Below are 26,169 nucleotides of genomic sequence, written 5' to 3'. Positions count from 1 at the left end.
CATACCAACCGCTGCCGTTATGTTAAGACATAGTTCACTGACCCTTTCCATCTTCAAGCTCCTCTATACCGCGGACGCCATCGAAGGAGATTCCCTTTTCCTCCCACAACGGAGCACAGTCCTTGCCATCTTCCAGGCGTTTAGTCCTCCAATCTGTCAGGACTGCCTTGCAGCTCATGGCAACTACTTCTGTATCACTGGAAGCGTCCAAGAAGAGAGGTTTGTCGAGCAACCACCCCTTAGAATGCTCTGTTGTGTCCAAAGTACTAATGAGTTTCTAGTGAAGCACGTGTCCGCCACAGGCCTATTGTCCCTTTGTTACAGACTGCTCCGGGACAATTTCTTCAACACGAGCATGTCTTGGGCAAGACGACATACTATTCAACGGTTCTATCTTCTTACGAGTCTGACCGCGTGCCAGAAGGTCTATTGAGGCCGGGGCACAAGCAGTGAGTTGCCACCTATTCCAAAAAAAAAAAAGACCCCCCATTCAAAGTCTCCTATGTGTGAGTGTTTCTAACCGGCTTCGTAGCGAAGGACTTCGCCGACGTGGCTCAGCCTAATGTTGGAGATGGTGGAGCAGCGATGTGACAGGAGGTCTATCGAGGCCGAGGTCCATCTACTGTAAGGAAGCCACGCCTGGCGTTTTCATTGCAGCGATTCGGTCTGATTTTGTCTATACCTGCCGCGTTGAGAGTTGTTGGGATCTCGTCCTTGCGGGTGGGTGGCCAGTGGAGCAGTCGGCTTTGCAGGAGGTCTATTGAGGCCAAGGCAGGCCGGGTGTGACGATATTGGCTGTCCATCATCCACGATGAAGTTCGACAGCTCCTGCCTCGCGATGGAGGTCACAACGCGTGCAATGCAGAAGCCAGGCACAAGAAAGAGGCCGGACGGCTGCTGTACTGGATGATACAAACATCGAACACCATCACCCAGTCGCTGCATCCTTCGGAGGATGGCTGTCTAGGCGCTTTGGGCGTAATAAGAATACGTTCCATGGCTGGGGGCCAGTGGAGCAGGCAGCGAGGCAGGAGGTCTATTGAGGCCGAGGCGCGCTGACTGCGAGGATGCTATGCCTCCCCATCGTAACGTGTACAGGGTGTGGTTGGGTTGGGTAATTTTCACGGATATTTCATGTATGGGGGCAATGAATACAGCACCGATCTGTTCTTGAGTCGGTTCGGTAGGAGGTCTATTGAAAGCAATATTGGTCCACTTTGAAGATGCTCTTGAATTTCCTTTCGTCTTGCAAAGCTTGAACTCGCTCAATGTGCTCACTACGAACTTGGGGTAAACCATGAATATTGAGGCGATTGATACGTGGAGGGTCGTCGATAGAGAAGTCCTTCCAGGATATCACCATGGCTCAATGGGGTACTGAGTCTTTCTTCATGTTCACGTAGAGCGTATCATGTCGATCAGTGGCTACCTAAGTATTCGCAGCCCCAAATACCCATCACCAACATCACCACAGGAACAGCTTTGGCTTGGGTGTCTTCGTCGGGTCTGTTCCGTTATTGCGGTAGGTATGTCTTTGGCATTTGTAGGGAATAGCTCGAATTCTCGAATTTCGTCCGCCGTTTGACCTATACATTCCTTTGTGGAATGCACTACTACGCCAGTCTTTTGCCCACTCGTACAGAGCGTGTGGCCCGACCATCAGAAGCGATGAAGATGAGGAGAGCGGCGTCTTTCCATGGTCAAGATGTGGACGACAGCAGGTTTGGCGACAGCGATGACCGGAGAGTGTACGGTGGCAGATCAACTATCGCCCCTTTTTTTGGCATCCAAGAAGGTGCGGAGGAAAGGGAAGCTTCGTAGATCAGAGACCTCAATCGTGTGGTAGAGGCAAAAAAAAGGCACATATTCGATTTGTACCATCATTTACCGTCGTCTCTTCAGATATCCCATCTGATGCAGAAGCTTGCTCCGGGGCTCAACTTTGCCGTGCAGATCTCTGCCATAATTCTACGCTTTGAAGGGTAGTGTTCAAGAAGGTCAAGAGAATCTCTTGCACAGCATAGCTATCACCATCCAGTACCATGAAGCTGTGTCTGAAGCACAAATCACGGCCATGTCCTACAGTAGAAGTATAAAATCGAGGACTACCTTATGGAAGTTAAGTTGATTTTTGAAACACAAGTTCAATCCGTGCCTCTGCTGTTCTATCAACGACACCCATCAGTTTTCAGCACTCGCTCACCTGTCAGCCTTAGTAGCAACACCACCACCAAGAGCCCCGCGACCTGCACTTTACTTTACCCCAAACCACTCCAAAGTCAAGACTTCACCAGCTCAAATTCTTTCCACAAAGAGACTTTTCAAACTTGAAAATGAAGTTTCTTCTTCATTCCCATTTCCCCGCCGGTCATGTCCTTCCAATGCAAGCCGTGGCACAAGCCCTCGTTGATCGCGGCCACGAAGTCGTCTGGCTAGCCAGTGCAGACAACAAAGTTCGCGTCCTCGCTACGGGAGCAACATTCATCGAAACTCGAGCCATTGCCGCAGTCGACGCGCCCTTTATCAAAGAAAATTCCACTGGTCTCCTTGACCGGCAATTCCATCGACTAGAGTCTCGTCTGCTGGCTCAAGCTGCCGATTATCGGGCTATTCTGGCTGATTTCCCCGCAGATGCTCTGCTTGTCGATGTGTTACCCCATGGAGCTCGCGCCCTCTGCGAGCTTGGAGAAATCCCCGTGTACGCAACACTAGGGGTCATTCCATTCTATACTTCATCAGCAGCAGCTCCCTTTCCAGTGTCGGGGGAGTGTCCTCCTACCTCTTGGCTGGGCCTTGTTCGAAATGGATTGCGACAGCTCATCAACCGATGGATTCTCCTTCCTTTGTTCTTGGCTCCTGTATTGAACAGGCAGAGAAAGATGCTTGGACTAAAGCGACTCCCGTTCGGTGAACCGGCAGAGTGCTTCACGTACAGTCCATTTCTTCACATCCAAGCTTCTTGTTCAAGCCTCGAATTCTCCCTCGAACCCAACTCAGAGAAACACAAGAATCGAGTGACCTATGTCGGCCCTCTTGTGAGACCATCTCCAAGCACATCTACTCAGCTTCCATCTTGGTGGGAAGAAGTAGTGGCGCACTCGCGAGTCGTTGGCATCACTCAAGGAACGCTTGCCATGAACCCTACCTCACTGATCATACCCTCCGTTCGCGCCCTCAAGGACGATTCATCGCTTCTTCTTGTCGTTGTATCACCGCACGGAAAAGAAGTCGAAGCTCAAGTTGGACAAGCGTCCAATGTTCGATGCGCAGACTGGCTACCCTACCACCTTCTCCTGCCTCAGCTATGCCTGCTCATCACGAATGGCGGCTATGGAAGCATTACTCAAGCACTCTCTCATGCAGTCCCTCTTCTTTGTGCTGGTCAAACGGAGGACAAAAAGGATACTGCCGCGCGAGTAACCTGGTGTGGTGCTGGGATCGACCTGAAAACCGACAGCCCTACCCCAGATCAGGTCGAGACAGCCGCGAAAAGAATTCTGTCGGATGATGGTTATTCACAGAAAGCGAGGCTCTTGGGGGATGAGTTGAACAAACTGGGAGGTGCGCAAGCAGCTTCAGATGCGCTGGAAGCGCTCGTTGTCAGCACCAAAACGAGAGATGCAAATGCCATGGACTGAACCTATAATCCGGAAATTGCCTTTTACACAACATATCCATATCCGGACGGGGACATGGCATTCTTGTTTGAAAGGCAAGAGACATACGGCAGAAAGAAGACGACGACTTCATGAGAAAAAGAATAGACCAGCAGTCATGAGAGTTTTCAGAAATATCGTACGATTGACAAGTGACCGACCAATTCGACATTGATGGCGTGTTTTCTAATATCATACCAAAGCCGGCGTGAAACTTACTGTGTACGCTGTCGCATCGAGCAATGGCTACTTGTCAGCTCACGCCACACCAAAGGAACACTCGAGGCCTTGATAGAACCTCGTCTGGTGAACAACAGAACAAAGCAGTCCCTTGCGTCTAGTGCTTCTTGAACGGAGAAGAACATGCAAAACGAACAGAACAGAAACAGAGGCAGCTTCATGGAACAGTGTAACTTGCTAACCTATGGTGAAATAGATGGCATTCCTCCACGATCGATCGATTTACCACTACGGCCGATACAATACACAAAAATCATACATACATATATATATACATACACACATACATGCATATGATATACAACAGAAGATGGTAGTCGCTCTAACAGCCGATGCCATAGAAAGAGAAGGATATAGATCAGGAACCACTTACAAAACCAACAACCATGAGAACCGCGAGCCGAACCATACGAGCGAGACGAGCGACTGAATCTTCCGACAAACGATTCAGATTCGAAATTCGACCAACACCCAACAAGGACATACTTCCACGCTACAAGGCTATTCTGAACATTCACCACAAATCATACTGGCAAAAAGCCACGATGAACCAGAGAAAAGCAACTACTATGCTGATGGGCCTTATCCATCGAGATGATCAGGGTATTGCTTTCTTCATTTTTGTCATCCTTACAAATATATACACAAGTGCATCAAAGCATGTGCTCCTTCCATCTGCTCACTCCTTTGCGGTTTCAAGAATAGGCGTCTAATTCTTCTTCTCAGCAGCCTCCTCATCTGCAACATCCTCTTCCTTGGCCTGCTTGGTCTCGGTACCATCTTCACTGAACATGGTTTCTTGGGCTACACACGTTGTCAGCGAATTCATTCATCAAGACGACTCCGTGCAACGAAACAACTTACCGCTCCAGAGCTCAGCATAGACGCCCGCACGGTCAATGAGCTCTCTATGCGTGCCCATCTCTGCAACTCGCCCCTCCTTGAGCACGATAATCAAGTCCGAGTCAAAAATGGTGCGCAGCCTATGGGCCACAAAGACGCTGGTGCGTCCCTTTTCGCGAAGGATGCCGTTGATGTTCATCATCAAAGCCTGTTCAGTATGCGTATCAAGCGCGCTGGTTGCCTCGTCGAAGAAGAGCAGGGGAGGATCCTTGAGGAGCAGTCTGCTCATTGCCAGCCGCTGCTTCTCGCCGCCAGAAATCATCATGCCTCGCTCACCGACCTTGGTTTGGTAGCCTTCTGGGAACTTCTCGATGATGTCGTGGATGCGAGCTCGCTTTGCGGCTGCCACAACTTGTTCGTGCGAAGCATCAATCTTACCATAGCGAATGTTGTGCTCGACGGTGTCATTGAAGAGGGGAGTATCCTGGGGAACAACGCCGATAGCCCGACGCAGCGAGTCGACAGTGACATCTCGAATATCTTGGTCGTCAATAAGGATACGGCCACCCTGGACATCATAGTACCGGAACAGGAGTCTGAGGAGAGTCGATTTGCCACAGCCACTAGGACCGACAACAGCAACCTTCTTTCCGGCCGGAATGGTGACTGTGAGGTCCTTCAGGATCGGCCTATCGGGATGGTATCCAAAGCTGACGTTCTCAAACTTGATCTCTCCGCCCTTGACCAGAGCCAGGTGCTTCGCGTTTGGCTTTTCCACAATGTTGACATTCACCTTTTGCAAGTTGAACAGCGTCTCCATGTCCAAGAGCGATTGTCGCAGTTCGCGGTACACTGAGCCGAGGAAATTCAGGGGAACGGAAAGCTGGAACACGAGCTGGTTCACCATGACGAGATCTCCAACAGTCAGAGTTCCAGCGGCGACTCCCTCAGCTGCAAAGTACATCATGGCGGTCAAGGCGGTGGAAAAGATGATGTTCTGTCCGCTGTTGAGGAAGGCCAAGGAGGTTGCCACCTTGATGGAGCTCTTCTCGTATTCCCTCAGAGCCTTGTCATAGCGCGAAACCTCAAACTTTTCGTTGTTGAAGTACTTGACAGCCTCATAGTTGATGAGCGAGTCCACGGCCACTGTCGAAGCTCGGTTATCGGCAGCGTTAGCCTGTCTGCGGAACTTTGTCCTCCAAGCCGTCGTCCAGATGGTAAAAGCCGTGTATCCGACCATGGTCAATGCTGTCACGGCTGCGAATCTAAAGCCGTATTGCCACGTGAGGATGCCGCAGACCATGCTGATTTCCAATGCCGTTGGGAGGATATGAAAGACCATGCTGGTGAGGAGGAAGCTGATGCCCTTGGTACCGCGATCCATGGCCCGCGTGAGGCCACCCGTCTGCTTGGAAAGGTGGAAGCTCAAGTCGAGTCGCAGCAGATGATCAAAGACGTTCCGCGCCACTCCCCGGATGGCCTTTTGCGCAACCGAGGCGAAGACGGCATTCCGCAGCTCCTGGAACAAGGTGGCGCCTATCCTGGTGGCTCCGTATGCGATAATCATGGTTCCGGCCACCGTCGTCGCCGTACCGCCCACCGCAGCAATATCAATGTTCATCGAGTCCACGATGCTCTTGAAGTAGAAGGGCACCTGCACGTTGAGGACCTTTGCGCCGACCAGCAGAGCGACAGCCAGCCCTACGCGCACTTTGGTACCGACTTCGCCCTTGGGCCACAGATAGCGCGACATCTCCTTCATGATGGCCCAATCGGCCTTGCGCTGCTCCGTCGCAGTCTTGTCCACAGCAGCAAGGACATCGCTGTTGGGCTTCTGCGCAGGCGCCTTGGGAACAGTTTTCGCAGCAGAGGCAGAAGCGGCTTCAGCAGCCGTGGATTTTGAGTTCGTCGAGGGAGGTTGAGGTTTCAGCGACTCGGGGACCGGAGATGGTGCCTGCTCACGACGAGACACGGCCGACGTCCGCAGCGGGCGCTGGACAGCCGCAATCGGCCGCTGCGGGAGCCACGGCGGGAGGCTGTGCGCCTTTGCGACGCTGCACCGCGGACAGACGAGCGCTGCGCGAGGGAGGATTCGGGGTATCATTGTCGAAGGCGCTCGTCAAGGGAAACCATCCCGGATGTTGGCTATGCGAACTGTTACTGGGGACAGTGAGAGAGAAAAGCTTCACGGGCTGTTGGCGTTGGTTCGAGGTTCAGTCGTCCGGACGCAGCTTCGGCTTCAGCTTGGGCTCCAGCTGTTGGCGGGGGACGGAATGCGCACGTGTCGGCCGAAGCTGGAGATTGGCGGGCACCTCGATAGGTCGGCGATGCGGAACTGCAGCAGGTCGCGGTCGCACAAAGGCGAGGGCAGTTCCAATGCCAATCGTGAGGGCAGGGACTGGTCGTGGCCGGCAAATTGCCGCAGAATTTGGTGACGGCTGGTCGATGCGGCGTTTGTGTGAGGCTCGGCTCCGGTTCGCGAGCCGGCGACGCTATGGTGTCATCGTTTACACCTGAGGCATCACGGACCCTGATGGTCCATAATTCCAGCGTCGACTTCAACAATTCCGATTGTGCACGGAATGAGTGTCGACGATGGAGAAGGGGATCGAGAGATTCATTTTCTAGTGAGCTGACAGTGGCACACCGACCAATCTGAACTTCAATGTCAAGGCTGCGAGGTTGTATACATTCGCATGAATTCACGATACCGGATATATAGCCAAGATCCTGCCCCAACTATTGCATCCTCCTCATGCATCTCATCTTCCCTCGCCCTCCGTTGGCAGCTTCCTCCGCTTGATCCAGACCTTGAGCGGCTTCTTCGGATGCTTGTTCGCAACAAGTTTCCTCGTCTTCGGGACAGGCCACGGACCCCCCTTAGGAGGCTGCATATCATAGAACGTGATGATGGCGGCTGTATACAGCAGCATCTCTCGCAGCGCAAACTGCCTTCCCTTGCACATCTTCAGGCCGCCACCTGTTCACGCAAACAATGATTAGCAAAAACACTTCCAGGTGTTCTAATGAATGAGAGGGTGGTGCAACGGGAAAGGGAGAGCACTCACCATACGGCCTCATTGTCCCAAGCTCCGCCGTCAGCACTTTGTTCCCGCTCTCGTCCACTGTCTCGCGAATATGCCGCTCGGCCTGCCACTCAGTTGGATTTGGAAAGTACTGGGGATCAAGCTGGTGTAGCTCTTGGGGAACATGGGCGTAGGATCCCTTCTTCAACAGGTATGATTCTCCGCCTTTTCCTTTCCCTTCCAGCACAGTGTCGCTGTACATCAGCTTCATCGCCCATCCGCAAGAGTAGACCCTTATGGTCTCAATGTACGCAGCCTTGAGAAGAGGGCATTTGGTTATCAGCCCGTCAACATCCATGTCTTCCAGCACCGGCGGCACCCAGACAGCATCTCCAAACTCGTTCTTTGGCTGCACGGCCCTGACGTACGGCGCAATCTCTTCACGAACCTGCTCCAGAAGCACAGGGTCTCTGTACAGTTCATACAGCATCCACGGGATAAGAGGATTGGAATTCGCAACTGAAGCCCACAGCAGCGCCAGGTCAAAGGACGCACGACCGGCGAGCGACACGCCGTGCTTTCGGAAGAGCGCAATCCTGCTCCTGACCAGCTCGCTGACGTTGTCGAGGTCCTGCCACTTGGGGTCGGTTTCCTGCCCGTCCATGTGCTGCTCCATGGCCTCGTTGAACTCGTACAGATATCCCAGGAGGCGTCTCCGGGCCAGCTTTCCGCGCTGAAGCCGCGGCCATGGGACCCATGCCGGGACGCCCGTGGCCATGAGCACGAATGCCTCGTTGTATATCCACATCCACTTCCACAGCTCGGGGAAATTCTCGACAAAGTCAGTGCCGTAGATGCCCGGGATCGCCGTTGCCGCGACATAGTTCCTCGTCAGCTCCATCAAGTCGACCTGGGTAATGGGGCCGTCGGGGCCGCTCTCCTCGATCACGTCGACATCGGCCACCCTCTCCCACTCGGTTTGGTCCATTGGGTTCGGGCTGAACGTGACAAAGCTGTTGATGGTCTGCTTGACCTGCGACAGAGCTGCGTTGGTCACCTCGCTCAGCCCCGGCTCAGAGCTGAGATGCTTATAGAGTGCCAGGGCCTCTGGGAAGATGTCGTTGTAAATGGCTGCGTCTTTCTTGCTCACGCCAAAAGTCGATCCGAGGAGGCGGTTTGCGAGCATTTGCTCTTCGGCAGCAGGACGGTGCAGGTTGAACAGCGCCGCAGCCAGCGAAGGCTTGTATATGAAGTGATGCATCTTGCCGGCCATTTTCAGGGTGAAGATGCCTTCTGAGAACCGATCTCTCAGGCTAGGCAGAAAGCCAGCGTTGGCCATGGATAGAGCATGCCCGATAAAGGGGAGCCAGTAGCTCGGTGAGGGCGGCATCTTGTGTTTTCCACTCGCGTCGACTGTTGCTGGACTTCCGGTGAGCGCTCTTGTTGTGAATACAAGGACCAGAAAGGTGACGATGGCGGCGACGGCAACTGAGGCTTGTTTCTCGTCGAGCCCTGTCTTGACATGGCTCCAGAGAGCGTCGACAGACGCCATACTGCAGGCTGTCGAGAACCGATGTCGATGGATGATGACCGGTTATGCTGCTGATCGTCTTGAAATATCAGAGATGCTGCGGCGATGGTATCGAACCCGACTTAGAGCATTGCATCTGCCGCCCTTATATATATATACGCTTCCAGTCGTTGACTCCAGGTTGAACCTGTTGGCGCTAGGACTCGCCGCAGCTTGTTGAGGCTCCTTTGTCCACCTATAACCGAATCAAAGCAGCCAAACAAGAGCACCCTTCCCCATACAAGCGAAGCGCAGCTAAGAAAAATCCGAACACCTTGCAAGTTCTTCAAGCATCAATGTGCCGACCTTCCGGCTCTGCGATCCGGTTCCCTCGACAGCGGGTAGGATTCTCTCTCCAGGATGTTTTTTTCGAATATCGGACAAGGGTTCAGTAGAACAAAAGAAAGCGATGCGATGATGCCAGCTTTTGGTGGTTTTTTTTTCTTCCCACCGTTTTCTTTGCTCTCACTCGTCACTTGTCTGTTCCATGTCATTTTAGGCGGCTATTACTGCTTTAGTTCGCAGGGGTATCGGAAGGCTGCAAGCTTCCACCCCCACCTTTTCGTTTCGATCAGCTCTCAGCCATCAGCTTACACAAGATCTCGCCTGTCTTTTCTCTTTCATGTCCACCATCAATTCGGGGTCCTTTTTGTCGGCGCCGAAGCCCTTGGCTGTGAGTGCCTTGTCAAGAGTCATGTGCTGAGCTTCGATACCTAGTCAAGGCCACGAATCGCGGCATCCTTTGACAGAAGCGCGCAGGCAGCGATGCTTTGAAATTCGAGTCATCAACAGCCTCGGCAGCAAGACACCGGTTTTGCATTCTTGGAGAAGAAAAGAAAGAGGAAACAATCCCCTTAGTTGGACGAAACCCATTATGAATAATGATGGCTGGATCTTGAATTCGAACGCAACGCTTCAAAGTTCGTTTGTAAGACCAAAGAGTCGGCCAGCATCAGACATTTCTCTAATTTTTCAACCATATGCCACAGTCCGATGCCCATCTATACCACCACACAATGCGGCAGTCTGGGCCCTTCGTATTTACATTTCCGACGTCTCGTCGACACGAATTACGAGCACCATTATCCTCTACACCAACAGCTTCGCCTTTGCCCTCCGCTCTTCAACCTCCTGATTCACCCTCATAATCTCCGCCCTCGCCCCCTCCCAGCACTTCCTCCTCCCAGGAAACAACCGCCAAAAGACAGACGTAAACGGGCCGTCCATGACCATCCTCCAAAGCGTCCTCTCGCGCCACCAAAAGAGCCACGCCTTCCAGCCCCAGCCAACATGCTCACCAACTCCCATCCCAGCCGTTCTATCCGCCCATGAAAGCCACTCGCTCGGAGGCACCGTTGCTGGGATCACGGCTCCTCTCTGCGCGAGAGCGCAGATTCTCTTTTCCTGCTTGTCAACCCAGTGGTGCATCTGTGATTGCGGCGGGAGCGATGCTCTTCCAGACCAGACTTGCGCGATGCACATGCTGGCTATATCAGCAAGGCAAAATGCGCCAGTGACGAACCACGCACAACCCAAGAAGGCCAATGAATCAGGCGCATTCAAGGAAAACACGTTTTGATACAGTCGAGGGTACGGCCGGTTCTTCGAGCCTGGAGCTTCTAGCCAGCTAGTCGAGGGCGTCGAAGACGGATCGAATTCCTTCTCCAGAAGGCTAAAGTCGTTCTTGTACCCCGTACAGCAGATGACTGCGTCGGCCTCAATGGTCTCGCCAGAGGCCAGCTCTATCTTCGGTCCGCCCGTGAACCGCCGGATGCCTGTGATGGACGATATGGCCTTTGACCGAAAGTTGGCAATGAGCGTGTCGGAAACCACTGGATTGGCGACCAAGACCGAGAGGGCTGGGTCAAGCCCCCAGGCCGGGTCGACCTCTCCAAATGCATCTCTCATGATTTGCCGAGCGGCCTTGTTGTATACCATCTCCGCGAGCCTGGGGAACAGTCGGTTGAGTATGCCTTGCAGCTGGATGAACCGATAAGATATGCGGCTTGTGGCTGGCACTCCGTCGAGAAGACGAGGCATCTGTTGAGTGGTTTAGTTAGCCCTCATGGTGGCCGTTAAGCAAGGGGGCTAAGGGAGGGGGGTGAGATGAGATTTCCGTACAATGACTGCGCCGTGATGATGCGATATTGAAATATCGGATGCATGGCCAACAAGAGCGTCCGCAATGTCGCTACCCGTGTTTCCAAGCCCGACGACGACCACTCTTTGCCCAGCAAAAGCCTCTGGCCTGAGCATCGTTAACAAAAGTCCTCTCTGCATGTTCCAGCACAATTGGTGAAAATGAAAAGCCAAAGCTCACTTCTTGAACCCTTTTGAGTGGATGAGTCGACCGGTAAACAGGTCAGCGCCCTCGAATTCGGGCATCATGGGCTTGATGTGAGGACCCGTAGCCACGACCACCTTGTCAAACCACTCGCTGGGCTGTCCTTCAAGATCCAGTTTCCACCTCCCGCCGCTTTGATCCCTGGATATTGATTTAACGATCGTGCAGAGGCGGAAATGGGGTCTGAGACGGAAACGTTCGACGTAGGCTTCGAGATAGTCTTCTACATGTTTCGCAGTGCAGAATGTAGGGGTTCCTTTGCGTCGCATCGTCCGTCCCCACGTCAGCTTTCTTGCAATCGCGGAGAATAAGAGAGTGGAAGAAACATTGAATGAGAATATTGCATACCGACAGGAAAAGGAAAGTCAGTGTACGAAGCCTAATGAGAGACAGTAAGCAAGGGCATCCTTCACCTTGAAATCATTGTCAAAACAGCAAACTTACTCGATCAATTGACACATTCACCGCAGTCGCTGAAAGCACCAAAGATTAGAAAACAAAACAACGTTTCCATTTCTGAAATCGAGCCTCAACTTGCCACAGCAGCCGAAATGAAAAGTAGTTCAACTCACACTCGATGATGCTCAGCGTGTCCTCGTCCTCGGTAAAGTGCCACAGGCCACCGGTGTAGCTGCTGCGCTCGAAGCCCACCACGTCGAAGCCTTCTTCCAGGAGGTTTTTGACGGCGACGATGCCCATGGCGCCTGTTGCCATCGTTGAAGCTGTCAGCCATGCTTGCGTATGTCAACTTTCATTGGGAAAGACTTGATGCGGGAGCGGCTGAAATGTTGGATGCGCCAAGAGAAGCAGAAGAAAAGCAGATTCACAGGAGACTCACCCAGACCAATGACCGCGACTCTGTGTCGCTGTGGCTCCTCCATCATGACCACATATGGTCGAGCATGCTATATATATGCTTGCCGCAAGGGGGAAAAGTCACTCCAACAGCCAGTTCGGCGGCGATGCAAGGGAACAAAGGGAAAGATGCAGATGCCAGTTTGATGCAGTCGCTGGAGCTACAGGCCAAGAAACGCCAACTGAGGGGGTCGGTAATTCTTGACGGGAGCTTGATTGATTCTTGGTAGTAAAATTGCCGGAAGAACAACGATGCGCGCTACGACTGATTAGCGATTACTTCACCTCCCGATCTAGAGCTGATTTTACCCTGATATTTCAAGAGACACAACCAACGTTCATATATCAACCTTCATTAAACAGTGGCAGATGCGTCAAAGCACCCAAGGTGGTGAGTGCTCTAATAGAGTCTATCTTTCAGACAGCTTTATAGCGATTGACATAGGAAAGTATCACCATGCCGTTTATCACGCTCGAGCTAGGTACGCTCAAGACTCAACGAAAGCGCTGCCAATTAGATAGACGTTCGAAGCCTGGATCTTTCTGCATAAGAGAGTAATAAAAGCGAAATTGAATCATTCCCGGTCTGCGAGAATTCATACACATACATACGTCAATTAAGCTCGTGCCTCCTGCCATCATCATCCAGCCAGCCAGCCAGCCAGCCGCCATTACCGTCCACGAAGCCTCCTTGGGGCATAAAACGTGATCAATTCCAAGCCCAACCCTCAGGAGAAACCTCTCCCTTATCCATATCTGTAAGCTTCCATGTTCGCAGACTGTATATTGCTAGGGTATAAGATAGGAAGTCTCCATCAAGTCGCAATCCGTGCCGGGAGATCCTCCATGTCGTCCATGACGCTGTCTGAGTAGGGCTCCGTCTGCGGAGCATCCACGCCGTTTTCATCGGTTCCGCTGTTAACCGATTTGAATTTGCTGGGCGTCTTGATTTTGCGAATCTGCGCTTCTTCGAGGTTGGACTCCTCGCCTTGGTCGACGGTAGCGACTGGCAGAGTCGGCTCGCTATCCTCAATGGGATCCTGGCTAAGATCCTGCTTCTTTGACTTCCTCTTGGCTTGCGTCTTCTTCGGCGCGGCCTTCTTCGGTTTGGGGGTTGCCTTGGGTGGCGAAGGCGGCGCTGCTTCCATCAATGCCGGATCGATGGTGATATCAAGCTTATCACTCTGGGCTGGTTGCTCGTCTTCCTTGGCGTCCTCTGCACCGGAGTCATGGACAAACTCCTCACTCTTTGGTGCTGGCGGCGGCTTATTGCGAGCATTGAGTTGGCGCAGAATTTCCCTCTCTCGGTCATCGTCGTCATAGCCACTGCCAGTGACCTCGGGGAGGCCTCCCGTTCGGTTGTACTCGTTGATGAGCTGCTGGGCAATGTCCAAGACGGTCATTGATTCCCAGTCGGCGACGGTCTGCTTCAATCGATCCCAGAGCAACGCCTGAGTGCCCCGAGTCCATTGACGGCGGAATTTCTTATCGAGGAGTTTTGTCCAGGGAATCTGGTCCTCTGATAAGGCCGAGGCTCCTTGGATAGCCAAGACCAAGCGATATTGCTCCTCCTCGCGCATACTTGCGAGCTGCTGACGAGCCACATCCAGCTGAAAGGCGAGGTCCTCGTCCGAAACAGACGGCTCGCCGTGCGACGGCTGTTGCTTTTTCTTTTCCGAACCCTGGGAGGAGCCGGATTTCTTTTCCTTCTTCTTTCCTGAAAGGCGCATCTGCATGGCTTTCCACTTGGTGATGCACTGCAGTCGACTCCGCGTCCTGCCCATCTGCTCGCTGATGTCCTGCCAGTCGATGAGCTCTTCATAGGCTTTCTTCAACAGAGGTTTGTCAGGCTCAGCGAGCCGCAGCTCGTCAATAGCGGCCATGGCGTCCCTGACAATCTCGGACAGGTGAGCTTCCTCCTCTTCGCTCCATACATCCTTGCGCTGGTTCGCGCCGCACACAATGTAATTGCGATACCGATCCCGCACATCCTCGGGATGGCGGTTGATGATGCCAGCAATCTTGGACCAGGCGGTTTTGTGCACTTCAATGAGAGCAGCCAGCTCTGCGTCCTGTTCTGGTGTCCACGTTCCTCGCGCAACAAAGTTGTGGAATTTCTTGCGAGCAATGTTGATGACCTTCTGCCTCTTGCGGTCAGGGCACACCTCGAAGAGACGGAACCAGAGGCGCGCATGGGCATCACCGGCAGTCGTGCCTCCAGGAGCCTGGATAATCTATGTTTCAATCCAGGGTAAGCGGTTTGGTTCGAACGGACTAAACGATTCAAACAGGGTGGGCACCGTGCGACTGAGCCTTACCTCATTGACTTCAACTTGTGTCATTCCATACTCGTTACGGAAAGCCTCGACGGCTCGGCTGATGCCCTCCAGCTCGGCGTCTGTAAATCGTCCTTGCGTGTAGCTCCCGGCATTGCTTCTCCGCGTCGGCCGTTCGTCCTCTTCCCCGTTTTCAGCATCCTCCTCCAAGGACTGCAACGTCCGCGGCTGTCTCTTAGTAGCACGCTTGGTTCTCGTTCTTGGCTTTGGAGAGTTGGCCGAGGGGGACGGCAGCTCCTCAAGTACGCGGCGATTCTTCTTGGCAGGGGTTTCTACTTTGGCGTCCACGGCTTGCGCAAGCGCCACGGGCGCCTTCTTTGCTCTCGTAGATCGCCGTGGAGCTGGGCTGGCAAGTGGCTGCTCCTCCGCCTGCGCAGGGTTTGCGGGCGCATTCACATGGCTTCCAGCTTGGCTACTGATGTGTTCTCTCCATGCCTCGCGTGCGAGGTCCTCAACGTCGCGATCAACTGGGGCGGCCTCTTCTTGCGGCAGCGTGTCAATTGCCATGGGAGCCATGGGGGCAACCTGAGCTCGGGAAGATACGCTATTCTCCCTCGAGCGGGTTTCCTCTCCCGTCTGACTGCGCCGGCGAGCACGAGCAACGCTGGGCGAAGTCTGGCCCTCGCCACTGGCGGCATCATCTTCAATCGCAGTATCGACGTGCTGGCTGGTGGCATGTTTGCCCAGGTGCAGAAAACTGGTAGCGGTGACTGTTTCAACCCCCTCGGCATCAGCGCTTTCGGCGGCCTCCTCCTGCGTCTGTTCAATGATGGTCGAGTCGCCGTCTTCAATGCCCTTTCTCTTCTTGCGCCGCTTGCCATCCACAGAATCGGACTGCTTGCGCTTCTTCTTCTTCTGCTGGGCTGCCAGAGCGGGCGTCAGGTCTAGTGCATCCATGTCTGTGGTGGCATGCTCGACCGCATCAGATCCTTGTTTGTCGTCCTCGGCGGCTGGAGCAGTGGTCGTTTCCTCGGGGTGTGTTTCGACGGCATGATCGTCATCGGCCTCGGAGGGCTGGAGAGCCTTCTTCTTTGACTTCTTGCGCTTTGCGCTAGACGCGCCGGCGGCCTCATCGTCGACGACGAAATCCGACGCGCGGCGGCCATCCTTGCCCTTCTTCTTGGTGCTCTTGTCGCGCGGCGCGCTCTCGGTGAATGTCGGAAAGTCTGGCTCATCGTATTTCAGAGACTGAGGCGGCTGTGATGAAAACGGGAGCTGTGACGCGCTGTCAAACATTTCGAGGTCGCCAAAATCCACGTCGACGGCATCAGCACCGCCCTCGTCCGCATAATCGTCCACATCCTCCATCTCCTCAATCGGATCGTTGTCGAGCTCGGCCATTGTTGCAGTGCGAACTTCGTCCTGGCGCTCGTCGTCGACTTCCTGTGAAGATTGCGGCTCCTCGCGTTGAGCTTGAGAGGCTGACGGTTCTGAGGCTGTCGAATCAGGAGCGCTAGAGCCCATGAACTTTCGCAATTTCGAAGCGAGCTGGAAATCGGGCCATTTGGCGTTGGCAGGCATCAGGGCAAGGGCGAGCGATGAGGAAGCGAAGCCTCGCGGTGCCGTTGCTTGGCTGGCGTGGGTGTAGAAAATATTATGGGACTTGGTTTTTCGAGGGAGTGGCTGGAGTCGCGATGTTTGTGCCTTGTCGGTGAGGCAACCTAACGCGAGGTACTTTGGCCTGTACCCTTCAGCCGGGGTCACTGAGGTTCCGGCTGATACTGCCAAATTGCAGTGGGGTGATGGATAAATGCAAGGTGGCCCTACCCTGTAGCTACCCTGGACCTGGCCGGAATTTGATGGGAATTCGGAAGAGTTCTGGTCACGAAAAGGAAGAGAGGCAATTCTTTGCAATCAAGAGGCAATCCTCGAAATTGAGAGACTATTTTACTTGTGAACTCTCTATGAGTGAACAGTACGCGCTTTGGTCTCTGTCATACAAGATAAGGTACCCAGATTATCATCTACCACCAACGCTTTGCCTAATACCGTGAAGTAGGGGTACACAGACTGAAGTATCACGAACCTCTGGCGCTATAAGGGTAAATATGAAAGTTTCAGCAGTAATACAAAGAAGGTAAAGGCAAATGAAATGACTAGAAATCAAGTATGAAATATTTATGATAGAACTGCATCATAGTACAAGCGACTAGATGAAACAATCTCCAAAAGAAATATATACAAAGAAGCTGAAATTGACAAAGGAAATCTCTTTGTACGATCCCTGGACTGTCATCATACTATCAAGGCATGTCCACCGGTGACTCGTATGTGCTTCAACTCAAGGAAATTTGCTTGCCATTATATGGCAAATAATGGGAGAGGGGGAAAAGAAAAGGCATGGAAATAATAATGAAGAAAAGACCAACGAACTCCTGGCCCATGATCCTCCATTGTCGTCGCCTGTGTCGTATTCGCTCCGTCGTCGAATACTCTGTATCGTAAATGTCGCCCATTCGTTGGAATTGCTTCGGCTTATGCGTCCGTAATCTGTCAGGACCGCCTTTTTCAATCGTCCTTTTCCTCCGGCTGCTTCAGTCTGACTGTGATTCCCTTGCGGCTCGTCTCAATGTCATATTGACCACCAAGGACCAGATCCTTGGCAACGAGCTCTCGGGTACGGCCCAAGCTCTCGATGTCAGAGATTCTCTGAATGGTGTCTGCCAAGTGCTTGCGGAACCGAGGTTCGGCGCATATCTCCTTGAAAGCGAGATGCATCGGGACGCTGCTGGCACGGACATCCGCCTGGCTGGTGACGGTGAAGAGGTTGAGGCTGTCGAGATCGCGGATAAAGTCGGCTCGAGTCATAATCTCCTGAGCAATATGGAAAGGGAATGTTGGTAGAAGGTGGCCGACAACTGGGTCGTACGTTCCGGACATCTCTTCTTCCTTGTCAACAAGAGCGAGAGCGAGAGTCATGGCAGCCGCCTGCGTATCAGTTGTTTGTTAGCCAAGCAGTCCTTTTACGTACGGCACGAGTGTCGAATAGCTGGGTTAAGGGGGGTGTAACGGTCAAAGACGTACCGCCCACTTCTGCTGATCCATCACATCGTCATCCATCTCCGAGCCAAGGATCCAGCACTGGTTGAGAAACCACTTCTTCTCAGTGTCTTTGATCTGATCGCAGGTGCGAATCATATCCCGGCTCTTTGCCACGCGGTTCAGAAAGCTCAAGCGGCCACCAATCCGATCGTAAACATCCTCGAGCTCCTGGTGGTTTGGAATCTCGTGGAAATAGCGCATGCGATACTTCCTCAAGGCGTTGATCGCCTGTGACTTGGGTAAATCTGTTACAGCGAGAACCTCCATGCGCGTCGCCAGGAGCTTCAGTCGCTCGTAAACCCAATAGTCATCAGTGTTGAATACCATGGTGACGAGATTGGCCGCCGCCCATTGTTCTGCGCGCTGCTGGAAAAGCTCAAGCAGATCCCTGCCTTCCTCGTTGTTCCTCAGGAGATGCAGCTGGTTCACAATAAGGACGATGGGCTTCCGTCTTGTCTGCGCAAGCTTCATCGCGACTTTTTCCAACTTGTTCAGGGCACGTTCGATGTCCAGCAGAGCGGTCGTCTCTCGTGGACCTCGTTCACTGAAGTAGCCTCCAATGTAGTCCTCATGAAACTCGTAGTCCAGCGCCTTGCCGAGGCGTATCCTTACGATTTCGGTGTCTGCGTGAGCTTCAAACATGGCCACGCCATCGCCGTCAGTCTTGCGCATGGCTTCAATCAGCATGCTGCTTTTCCCCGTGCCCTTTTCTCCCATGAAGAGGTAGTAGTGGCCAGATTCTCTCCCGTCAATGATCCTGTCCACGTGCGCCTGCTCCGGGCGTTGGACCCAGTGCTCGTCCTCAGGGACAAGAGTTCGAGGCACTTCTTTAGCAGTTGCCGCCAAGTCAAGGACGGGGTCGCCTGGTTCGAAGGCGCGGGTCATCTTCTTGAGGACAATCATCTTGTAGCTCTTGTGGTAGATGAATCCAGCAGCGGCAAACCCGAGGGCGAGGACGACGATGGAAGCGAATGTGGTGGCGGCACTTTCGCCCATCTTCTTGAGTAAGGAATCTGTACTCGCATCTTGACGACCCTGAGCAGAAGAGAATTGTGAAAATCTTTCGTCTGGTGATCGAAGGGGTTAGTCGTTGGAAATTGGAGGTTGTGCGGTTTGCGCTATGTAAAAGGCTATATATGCAGCGACTCCATGGCCCTCATCTCAGTGCATCGCTGAAGATGCAAAGACGACAGAGTGAGTAGGAGACGCGTGGCGGCGGCGCCAACGGTCTATCCAAAGCCGCCACTGCCCCGGATTCCTCCCCTGAACAGCGTGTACAGCATGCCAAAGTAAAGACGATAAAAAACGACACCGAGCCCGTGAAAAACAATGAACAAGACAAAAAGAAGCAGCAAGTAACGTACCGGCTTGTCGTCGAGCTGTCTGAGTGGAAAACCGGGGCCTGCATAACACCAGTCGCGTGTTGCCGCGGTCCAGCCTCAGCCTGCTGGGGAGGGACCGCGGAATCTGCCGAGTCAAGCGGCTGCTTTGGCGTAGCATCGTGGATGTCTCTCCGCGTGTACTCGGTACCCGTTCTCTGGAGAAGCTGATGGCGGTTTGGAGACTTTGAATCAAAAAGGCCTTGGAGGTTGAGGGACGCTCGGGGACCTGGAGATGTATGTCCTCTGCGCCGGCACCTTGGCAAGCCTTTGTCCCTTTAGCTGCTTGGCAAATTCCGAGACTGACGTCTACTGGTGCACCCTCACAGGGCTCCAGGTGCCTTTGCCCCTGGCGTCTCCGGGCGTATTAAAGGGGTTTCGGCGCTGGAATTGCTGGCTCTGGATCCGGCGGCCTCCCTGTGGGAATATCATTGGTGCGTGGCCCTGGCCTAAGATTCTTGTGGCGCGCTGCATTTCACACATCGAGGAGATCCCCTGCCACTGTAGATTGTCCGTGTTACATCCATGCTATCAGAGAGCATGGGGTGTTTGCCCTAGTACGGCAATAAGTGGAATTGCACGCATCGACCCTGGACGCCTACTGTACTTTGTACTATTAGCTATGAATTGCTGCAGACTACAACATCCCGCTAGTATTACACCATATACTACGACCATATTCTCAGACTGTTGATGCATCCTGACGCTCTCTTCGTGATGCTGCTGCGTCCAGTCCATGTCCTTTCATCGTCCACGCGTCCCCCTTGCCCTACAGAAGACCTAGCCGAACCCACAACTGCTATAAACAAATACAAATTGCAAGAACAAAAAGAGGGGCGTCAGCTCCATGCACACGTGACGTTTTCTCTCTGTGCGTGCAGTTGCAGCCGCGGGGGGTGGCACTTGCCCGGCAGACGGAGGATGGGAGTCGATCTCGAGGCTCCGGTTCTGGCTTGGACATCTGGGCTTTGGCATCGATCTCTGAAGCAGTGATAGATACGCATGACGTGAGCTCCAGAAGGAGCCAAATGGTGCTGTGAAGATGTGCATCTGCTTACATACGTAATCTCTGTGTCCTACAGCCTCGTTGCTCGATGTAGCTATGGTCCAATATCCAGAAGATGCCCCCCCCCCCCCCAGCAGCCACCAGCCTTGTCCGCGTCCCAACTGGCACACCAACCTGCTCTCCCACGACAAAAAGTGAGAGCAATCTGAACGGCCCGCCACCAAACGCGTCACCCTACGCGTGCGTAAGGCCGCTCACCTTCATGGGGTAGTTGTTCCAGAACCCTTGGCTCACTCATTGGTCGGGGACCTCGTTTTCTCTACCTCCTCTTTTCCTCTCTTCTTCCAAACACTCTACCTTGATTCTTCCTACAATCATCACACCCTCCACCGCGCTTCTTCTTTTCGAGATTTCTAGCATCATCTTCTTCGTTTCCTCTTCGGCAAAGCAGATTTCATCCTCACTTTTGCATTTTCCTCGAATATTACTCCCTATACATTCCATATTCTATCTCCCTGATCCACAAATCAAACATCTACTCACCCTTTGACGCCATCTGACGAAATGCCAGCCACTCCCCAGCAGTATCTGGAGTGGTGGCTCACCACGGGTTTTGGAGCCCTCAAAGAACTTGTAGACAAGGAGACGGTTGGATGTAGTCCTCAGGACGTCGGCTTTGAGAGCATCATTCAACGCAGACAGCGAGGCTTTGACAACGATGCCAAGCTTCTCGAGGCTCTCCGACAGTATGTGGGCCGGCTTGCCTCGCACCAGGCTCCTGAAGCTTCTTCCAATCCTCGAAACAAGTTGAGGGAACTCAGCCTGAACACCTTCAAGAGACTCGAGGACGGTGGCCTGAATCTTGACAGGGTCTTGGAAGGCCTCGCTGACCTCAACGTCGTTGAGCTTCGCCGGCGCCGACTGGTCGCTGATACTCCCCTGACTTTCAAACCCGGTCATCCCGCCCATGCGTCCGCGGCCATGATCCAGGAGCTCAACAAGAAGACTACGGAAAAGTTCAGCACTTTTTACATGGGCTTCAGAGCAACTGTGAGTTCTTGCAAAGGCCCTACATACATTTCGTTGGCTAACTTGTGGCGTCTCTTCAGACGGTTACCCTAGAGATGCAGCACTCAGAAGCCACCAGAAAACCTCCCGTGGAGATCATGGCAGTCGTGAATGCCGTATTCCCTGCCCAAGACTTACTGAAGGACTCGGAAGACGTGAGTCTTGCTCCATACACCGGTACTCTGCTCGACTGCATCCGGTTTGCAATTCTTCTTCATCTCATGGGAGACAACCCGTCGGCCGAGAAGCAGCAAGCCTTCATCCAGGAGAAGTTGTTCATCTGGTGTGGCTTGCCCAGGTATGACGTTGCATACAAGGCTTTCACTCAGTATATCGAGGAGTTCAAGACGATCGAGACGCTGTGCTTCAACGTCCTGAAGCTGGCAGAGGCCCCAACCTCTCGCCGGAAATCAGGGTCTCGTCGCCCTTCCTTCACCCCAAACTCTGTCGTCATGGTGAAGTCTATTCTCAAAGGGTCTCCCCAGAGTCCCCGCGAAGTGGCAGAGCTGGCTGGTTCCCGAAGGTCCATCTCCCCTGAGTTCGTGGCATCCGCCCCCCCTGTTCCCAACCCCCTCCTGAAGGGCCTCCCAGGGCGAGAGGTATCACCATCCAAGACCGACGGCGCGGCCTTTGCGTTTGACGATCCAGCAGCGCCCAAGCTGCGAGTCAAGAGCACTTCCACTCTCTCAAAGACCGCCTTCGATCAACACCCGCTTGCCAAAGACCTGAACCTTGATTCACGCGAAAAGGCTCAACTCGGGCTTCTCCTACCAAAGCAGAAATTTCGCCGCAAATTCTAGTATGATGCTGGTGACGAAACTGTTGTTAAAGGAGAGAGGGTTGAGGCCAAGACATTCGACCCTGCCAGAAAGCTGAAGAAGACGCCGCTTCCCATGAAGCAAAAGCCGCTGCCGCCCAAGCAAAAGCCGCTATCCACGAGACAGAGGCTATTGCAATCGAGACAGAGAAGGAGCAGAAGGGTCGACGACGATATTCCTCCAGTCCCTCCGGCTCCCGAAATCCCCGCGTCAATGAGGGCAACCATCACAAGGAGCGGCTTCAAGCTTCTGCAGCGAATGCGTTCGCATCCCGAGTTGCAGTCTGGTGAACCGAGCAGCTCCAGGATTTCGCAGCTTGCCACCGTCTTGGCTAGTAAGAAGGCCAGTTCGAGCGCAAAACTCGTGAAGCAGCACGTCCAACTCCCTGCTCGGCCCCTTACTCGTCCCAAGGCCTCCCACGGTCAAGTTCGAGACAGCTTCAGTCTCCGCACGTCGTCTTTACCCGAGGCATTCCGGAACAGCCAACAGACTCTCTACAGCCAGCGTGCCCCTTCGACGCAATCGGTTGATAGACCAACTACCATAGGAAGGCCGGAGAGTTACGCCGGCCAAGAACAAGGCCGCCGTTCCTCGCTGCCGAAAGTTGACGTCAAATATAGCATGCGCGAGCCACGTCTTTCTACCATGGAATACGCCCGACTATATTTCGTCGAAGAAGCCAATGCCAAGAAGGAGAAGCGGGAATGCGAGCTCCCCCCGCCTAAGAAAGCCTGGCTCTGGGGTCAGAATTGGGAGAACTTCCTCGTATTGCCCAAGATTCCGTTAACTATTAGGCGCCGCTTCTCTCTCGGCAACAATGACGAGAATAAGAAGACCATAAATTTGGCGCCTCTCGACAAAGGACACGAGTCGGATGCCGACTCGGTAGAGACCGTCAAGGGAACAATGTCGGTACCTGCGAAACCTCCTCGGCTGTCCCTGAACCTTGACACCATGGCTTCAGGTCTCACGACGATGATGAACGTGCCATCTTCGGAATTCCGTCAAGCATCACATGTTTCAAACCGAACAAAGATTCGCGATGAGGTGGTGCTGTCTTCGGGTGAGCAAAACACGGTTGAAGGCTCTGCGTCTGCCGCTGGTTTGAAGGAGAACAAGTAAGTTTCTCCTGCTGGCTCAGTTTTTCTTGGCATCTGAATCACTTGCTGACCTCGGAAGCAGCGTATCAAGCATAGAAAGTGTTCAGACTCTACCCCCTACATCGACCGTGTCGTCAATGTCCTCCAACGAGCGAGAAGACGAAGATCTCTACTCTGACGATCGACATCTATGGCCTTCGCCGATGAGCCAACGAGAGGCCCGATGTGCCTCGGTTTCCCTGATATCCGAGGAGCCCTCCACAGCCGTGCGTGAGGATAACCAGAGTACTGAGAATACCGCACCGCGGGTCAGCGAAGATGACGCCGAGACCTCATCTGTCTATTCCAACGAAAGTTCAAAGACTGCCCTCTTCGTTGGCGATGCTACCAAGGGCACTGGCGATACCCCCCGAACCCCAGGGAGGCCTCATCGCCCTGCGAAGCTCACAACGCCTGGCGACGAATCTCCTGTCCGCCCCGGTATTCCGTTCAGCTACAGCTGTGCATCGTTCAACTCGCTATCGTCAGATCGCTCTCCGCTAACTCACTTCCCCATTGCGGTCGAACAAAGGTCGAGAGCCACGACAGACGATATGGTGCAAGGTATCCTTACACAGTCAGGGGGCCGCCTCCGTGTCGAGGACGCTCGCCAAGTGCAGGTGGTTGAAAGCAAGCATGTCGCTGAGCTGCAAGCTTCGTCTGCCGATATTTGGCATACTGATGGGTACATGGAACCGGAGCTTCAGCCCGCTCCCCTGAATCTATCGAAGAAGCCTTCTACGGCAACGAGACCAAAACAGAGTGTGTCGGACAAGCCAGCGAGGGCCAAGCTGAATGCCAATGCAGTGAAGAACGCCCAGCCGTCCAAGAACACGTCCAAGCCTGCCCACCCGCTCATTGATACCGCCCCTCCGCAGTATCATGAGAGAATCAAGTCATATGAGTCGGGCTTCGTGCCACTTCCCGGATCACTTCTCTACGAGGCTGACAAGAACACGAATATCATCAGGATTCCGCGGAGTCTGTCGAGCAGCTCTAATTCTAGCAGCTCTGTCTCAGCCATCATCACTCCGTCAAAGCCTGGTCCAGCCAAGGGAACAAGCTATCCATTCAAGCGGCCTGAGAGACGTGCTCACGAGCCAATGCCTGCGCGTTCCATGAACCAGATGTACGATGCAGCCGCAGCAAGTAACATCTCTCAGCTTCAGTTTGAACCTCAGCATCAACCCCAGCCTCAAACGGATAAACAGTCTCCTACCCTGAGTGATCTAGACGAGTTCTTTGGAGTTGGGCAGTATGAAAAGGCATTCTTGGAAAAGCACCCAGAGGCGGCGAAACCGTTTGTCCTTCCTCCCAAAGTGCTGGAGACAGCAGAGTCGCCGGTCTTTACCACGCCAACGCTTCGTCGACGAGACGTGAGCATCCAACAGCACCGAGAGCTTCCACAGCATACGGCCGAAAGAGTGATGGAAAGAAAGCCAGTAATCTCTACGAACGTCAGCAGCTTCGCGCTGCACAGAGCTCAGGGCAACAAGGCGACTATCCTGCCAGTCATTGAAGGCAGAAGCCGTGCTAACACGACCACAGCCAGGGAGCGGGATACGAGCTCAAAGCAAGATGACGACTACGAGGATAGCATATCCGAGGAACATGTGCCGCAGCACACTCACTCGGAGAATGCCCATCGGTTCTCTCTACAACGGTACGATATCAGCACTCGTCGCCCGTCGACTGCTCATGCGCGACCCAGCACCTTCTTTGATCGACCTGTGCCACTGCCACCCGCCGCGAATGTCGCCCCCGAGGCCAAGAAGATGACCAACACGCCGGCCACGACGCTGGGGAGCCTTTTCCGAAGACGCAATCGCAATCGTACGGAGCCTCAACAGACTCAACAGCCTCAACCGCCCCAGTTGCAGCCACAGACACAGCCGCGGCCGCAGCCAGTATTGCAAACTCCCCAACAAGCCCCTATCACGCCGACCATTCTGACTACGCCTAGACTGCCGGTCCATCAACCCATCGGTCAGTGGCAGCCCTTCAGAGAGGAGCGAAGCCCATTCGCCGGTTCTACGACGCGCATCTCGGGTGACGAGCAGAGCCCCTACGAACGGCAGCGTATCAAGTATTTCCGCGAGCAGACTGCCCGCGCCCTGACTGGCGAGATCGAGCCGCCAAGGCCACCAGCCCGTGCAATGGGCGCAGCTCCCTGGGCTACCGTCGGCTTTGAGGCCGGCAGAAGGGCACATGGACAGCGCACAATGAACAACAATAACAATACCTGGGCATCTGATGGCCGTCGAGGCACTCCAAACATGCCTGGCCGGCAGATCAGCAATCCTGTTACTCGGACGGGCTTGACGAACGACTGGGTCAATCAGGGTCTGCCATCCCCCGCTCCCACAACTCCTTTGCCGCCGGTGCCCGCTCGTCCATCTGGGAGTGGAAGGCAGATTTCCGGCACGAGATCGGCACCTCGTCCCTCCGCAAGCGCTGCTGCTGCTGCTCCTGCACCTGCAGGCACTTTGACTGGCGCTGTGACTGGTGCCGGATACGCCCCAGCCCAACCGGGACAGGGAGGTCAGACACCCTCTCACAGAAACCGAAACCCGCTGGGCCTTCGAGTCGAGACAACCGCTTGGAAGCTCCGGAAGGCCAGCAAGGAAGTTCTCCGATCGGGCCGCAACGTCAGCGGCCAGCACGATGGCGGCAGCAAGTAACCTTCATGGTTAGAAGTGGCGGTTGTCCATTCCCCGAGGAGGTGGTTGTGACCAACTGCCAAGGGTGGCCTTGAAAGGCGGACGAGGGGGTAACTGACGGTAACTGAAATCAATATCTGAAAGAACCAACAAAAACATGATGGAAAAATCACAGAAAATACCGGGG

The 26,169-nt window shown here is 53.9% G+C and overlaps 7 protein-coding genes across 7 annotated transcripts; 3 read left to right on the top strand and 4 right to left on the bottom strand.

The window, feature by feature from the left end:
* Positions 1–19: 19 nt before the first annotated feature.
* CCMA1212_000608 (uncharacterized protein) lies at positions 20–563 on the top strand (the record flags this gene model as incomplete). The annotated part of the gene is made up of 3 exons (XM_073698069.1): positions 20–219; positions 282–449; positions 533–563. 3 exons carry the CDS (start codon positions 20–22, stop codon positions 561–563), a joined length of 399 nt encoding a protein of 132 aa, XP_073562948.1.
* A 1,770-nt stretch (positions 564–2,333) lies between these two features.
* On the top strand, positions 2,334–3,638 carry CCMA1212_000607 (4'-demethylrebeccamycin synthase; the record flags this gene model as incomplete). Its single annotated transcript, XM_073698068.1, has 1 exon — positions 2,334–3,638. One exon carries the CDS (start codon positions 2,334–2,336, stop codon positions 3,636–3,638), a length of 1,305 nt encoding a protein of 434 aa, XP_073562864.1.
* A 967-nt stretch (positions 3,639–4,605) lies between these two features.
* CCMA1212_000606 (Iron-sulfur clusters transporter ATM1) lies at positions 4,606–7,261 on the bottom strand (the record flags this gene model as incomplete). Its single annotated transcript, XM_073698067.1, has 4 exons — positions 4,606–4,700; positions 4,761–6,815; positions 7,021–7,231; positions 7,253–7,261. 4 exons carry the CDS (start codon positions 7,259–7,261, stop codon positions 4,606–4,608), a joined length of 2,370 nt encoding a protein of 789 aa, XP_073562863.1.
* Positions 7,262–7,501: 240 nt separating this feature from the next.
* Positions 7,502–9,317, bottom strand: CCMA1212_000605 (25-hydroxycholesterol 7-alpha-hydroxylase; the record flags this gene model as incomplete). Its single annotated transcript, XM_073698066.1, has 2 exons — positions 7,502–7,719; positions 7,808–9,317. 2 exons carry the CDS (start codon positions 9,315–9,317, stop codon positions 7,502–7,504), a joined length of 1,728 nt encoding a protein of 575 aa, XP_073562866.1.
* A 1,107-nt stretch (positions 9,318–10,424) lies between these two features.
* On the bottom strand, positions 10,425–12,560 carry CCMA1212_000604 (Dimethylaniline monooxygenase [N-oxide-forming] 5; the record flags this gene model as incomplete). Its single annotated transcript, XM_073698065.1, has 7 exons — positions 10,425–11,375; positions 11,457–11,583; positions 11,656–11,902; positions 12,028–12,058; positions 12,124–12,152; positions 12,252–12,383; positions 12,518–12,560. 7 exons carry the CDS (start codon positions 12,558–12,560, stop codon positions 10,425–10,427), a joined length of 1,560 nt encoding a protein of 519 aa, XP_073562865.1.
* Positions 12,561–13,349: 789 nt separating this feature from the next.
* Positions 13,350–19,518, bottom strand: CCMA1212_000603 (DNA-binding protein REB1; the record flags this gene model as incomplete). The annotated part of the gene is made up of 5 exons (XM_073698064.1): positions 13,350–14,768; positions 14,853–16,544; positions 17,415–17,798; positions 17,895–18,972; positions 19,277–19,518. Coding segments are annotated over 5 exons (4,815 nt in total), but the record flags the coding sequence as incomplete, so codon positions are not given.
* Positions 19,519–20,861: 1,343 nt separating this feature from the next.
* Positions 20,862–26,003, top strand: CCMA1212_000602 (uncharacterized protein; the record flags this gene model as incomplete). Its single annotated transcript, XM_073698063.1, has 4 exons — positions 20,862–21,347; positions 21,407–22,030; positions 22,166–23,301; positions 23,363–26,003. The coding sequence occupies 4 exons, from the start codon at positions 20,862–20,864 to the stop codon at positions 26,001–26,003; spliced, it is 4,887 nt and encodes a 1,628-aa protein (XP_073562859.1).
* Between the last annotated feature and the right edge of the window lie 166 nt (positions 26,004–26,169).

Source organism: Trichoderma ghanense, assembly GCF_004382785.1.
Source record: "Trichoderma ghanense strain CCMA-1212 chromosome Unknown scaffold_0, whole genome shotgun sequence".
Taxonomy (NCBI): domain Eukaryota; kingdom Fungi; phylum Ascomycota; class Sordariomycetes; order Hypocreales; family Hypocreaceae; genus Trichoderma; species Trichoderma ghanense.
This window is presented reverse-complemented; position numbering and strand designations above follow the sequence as displayed.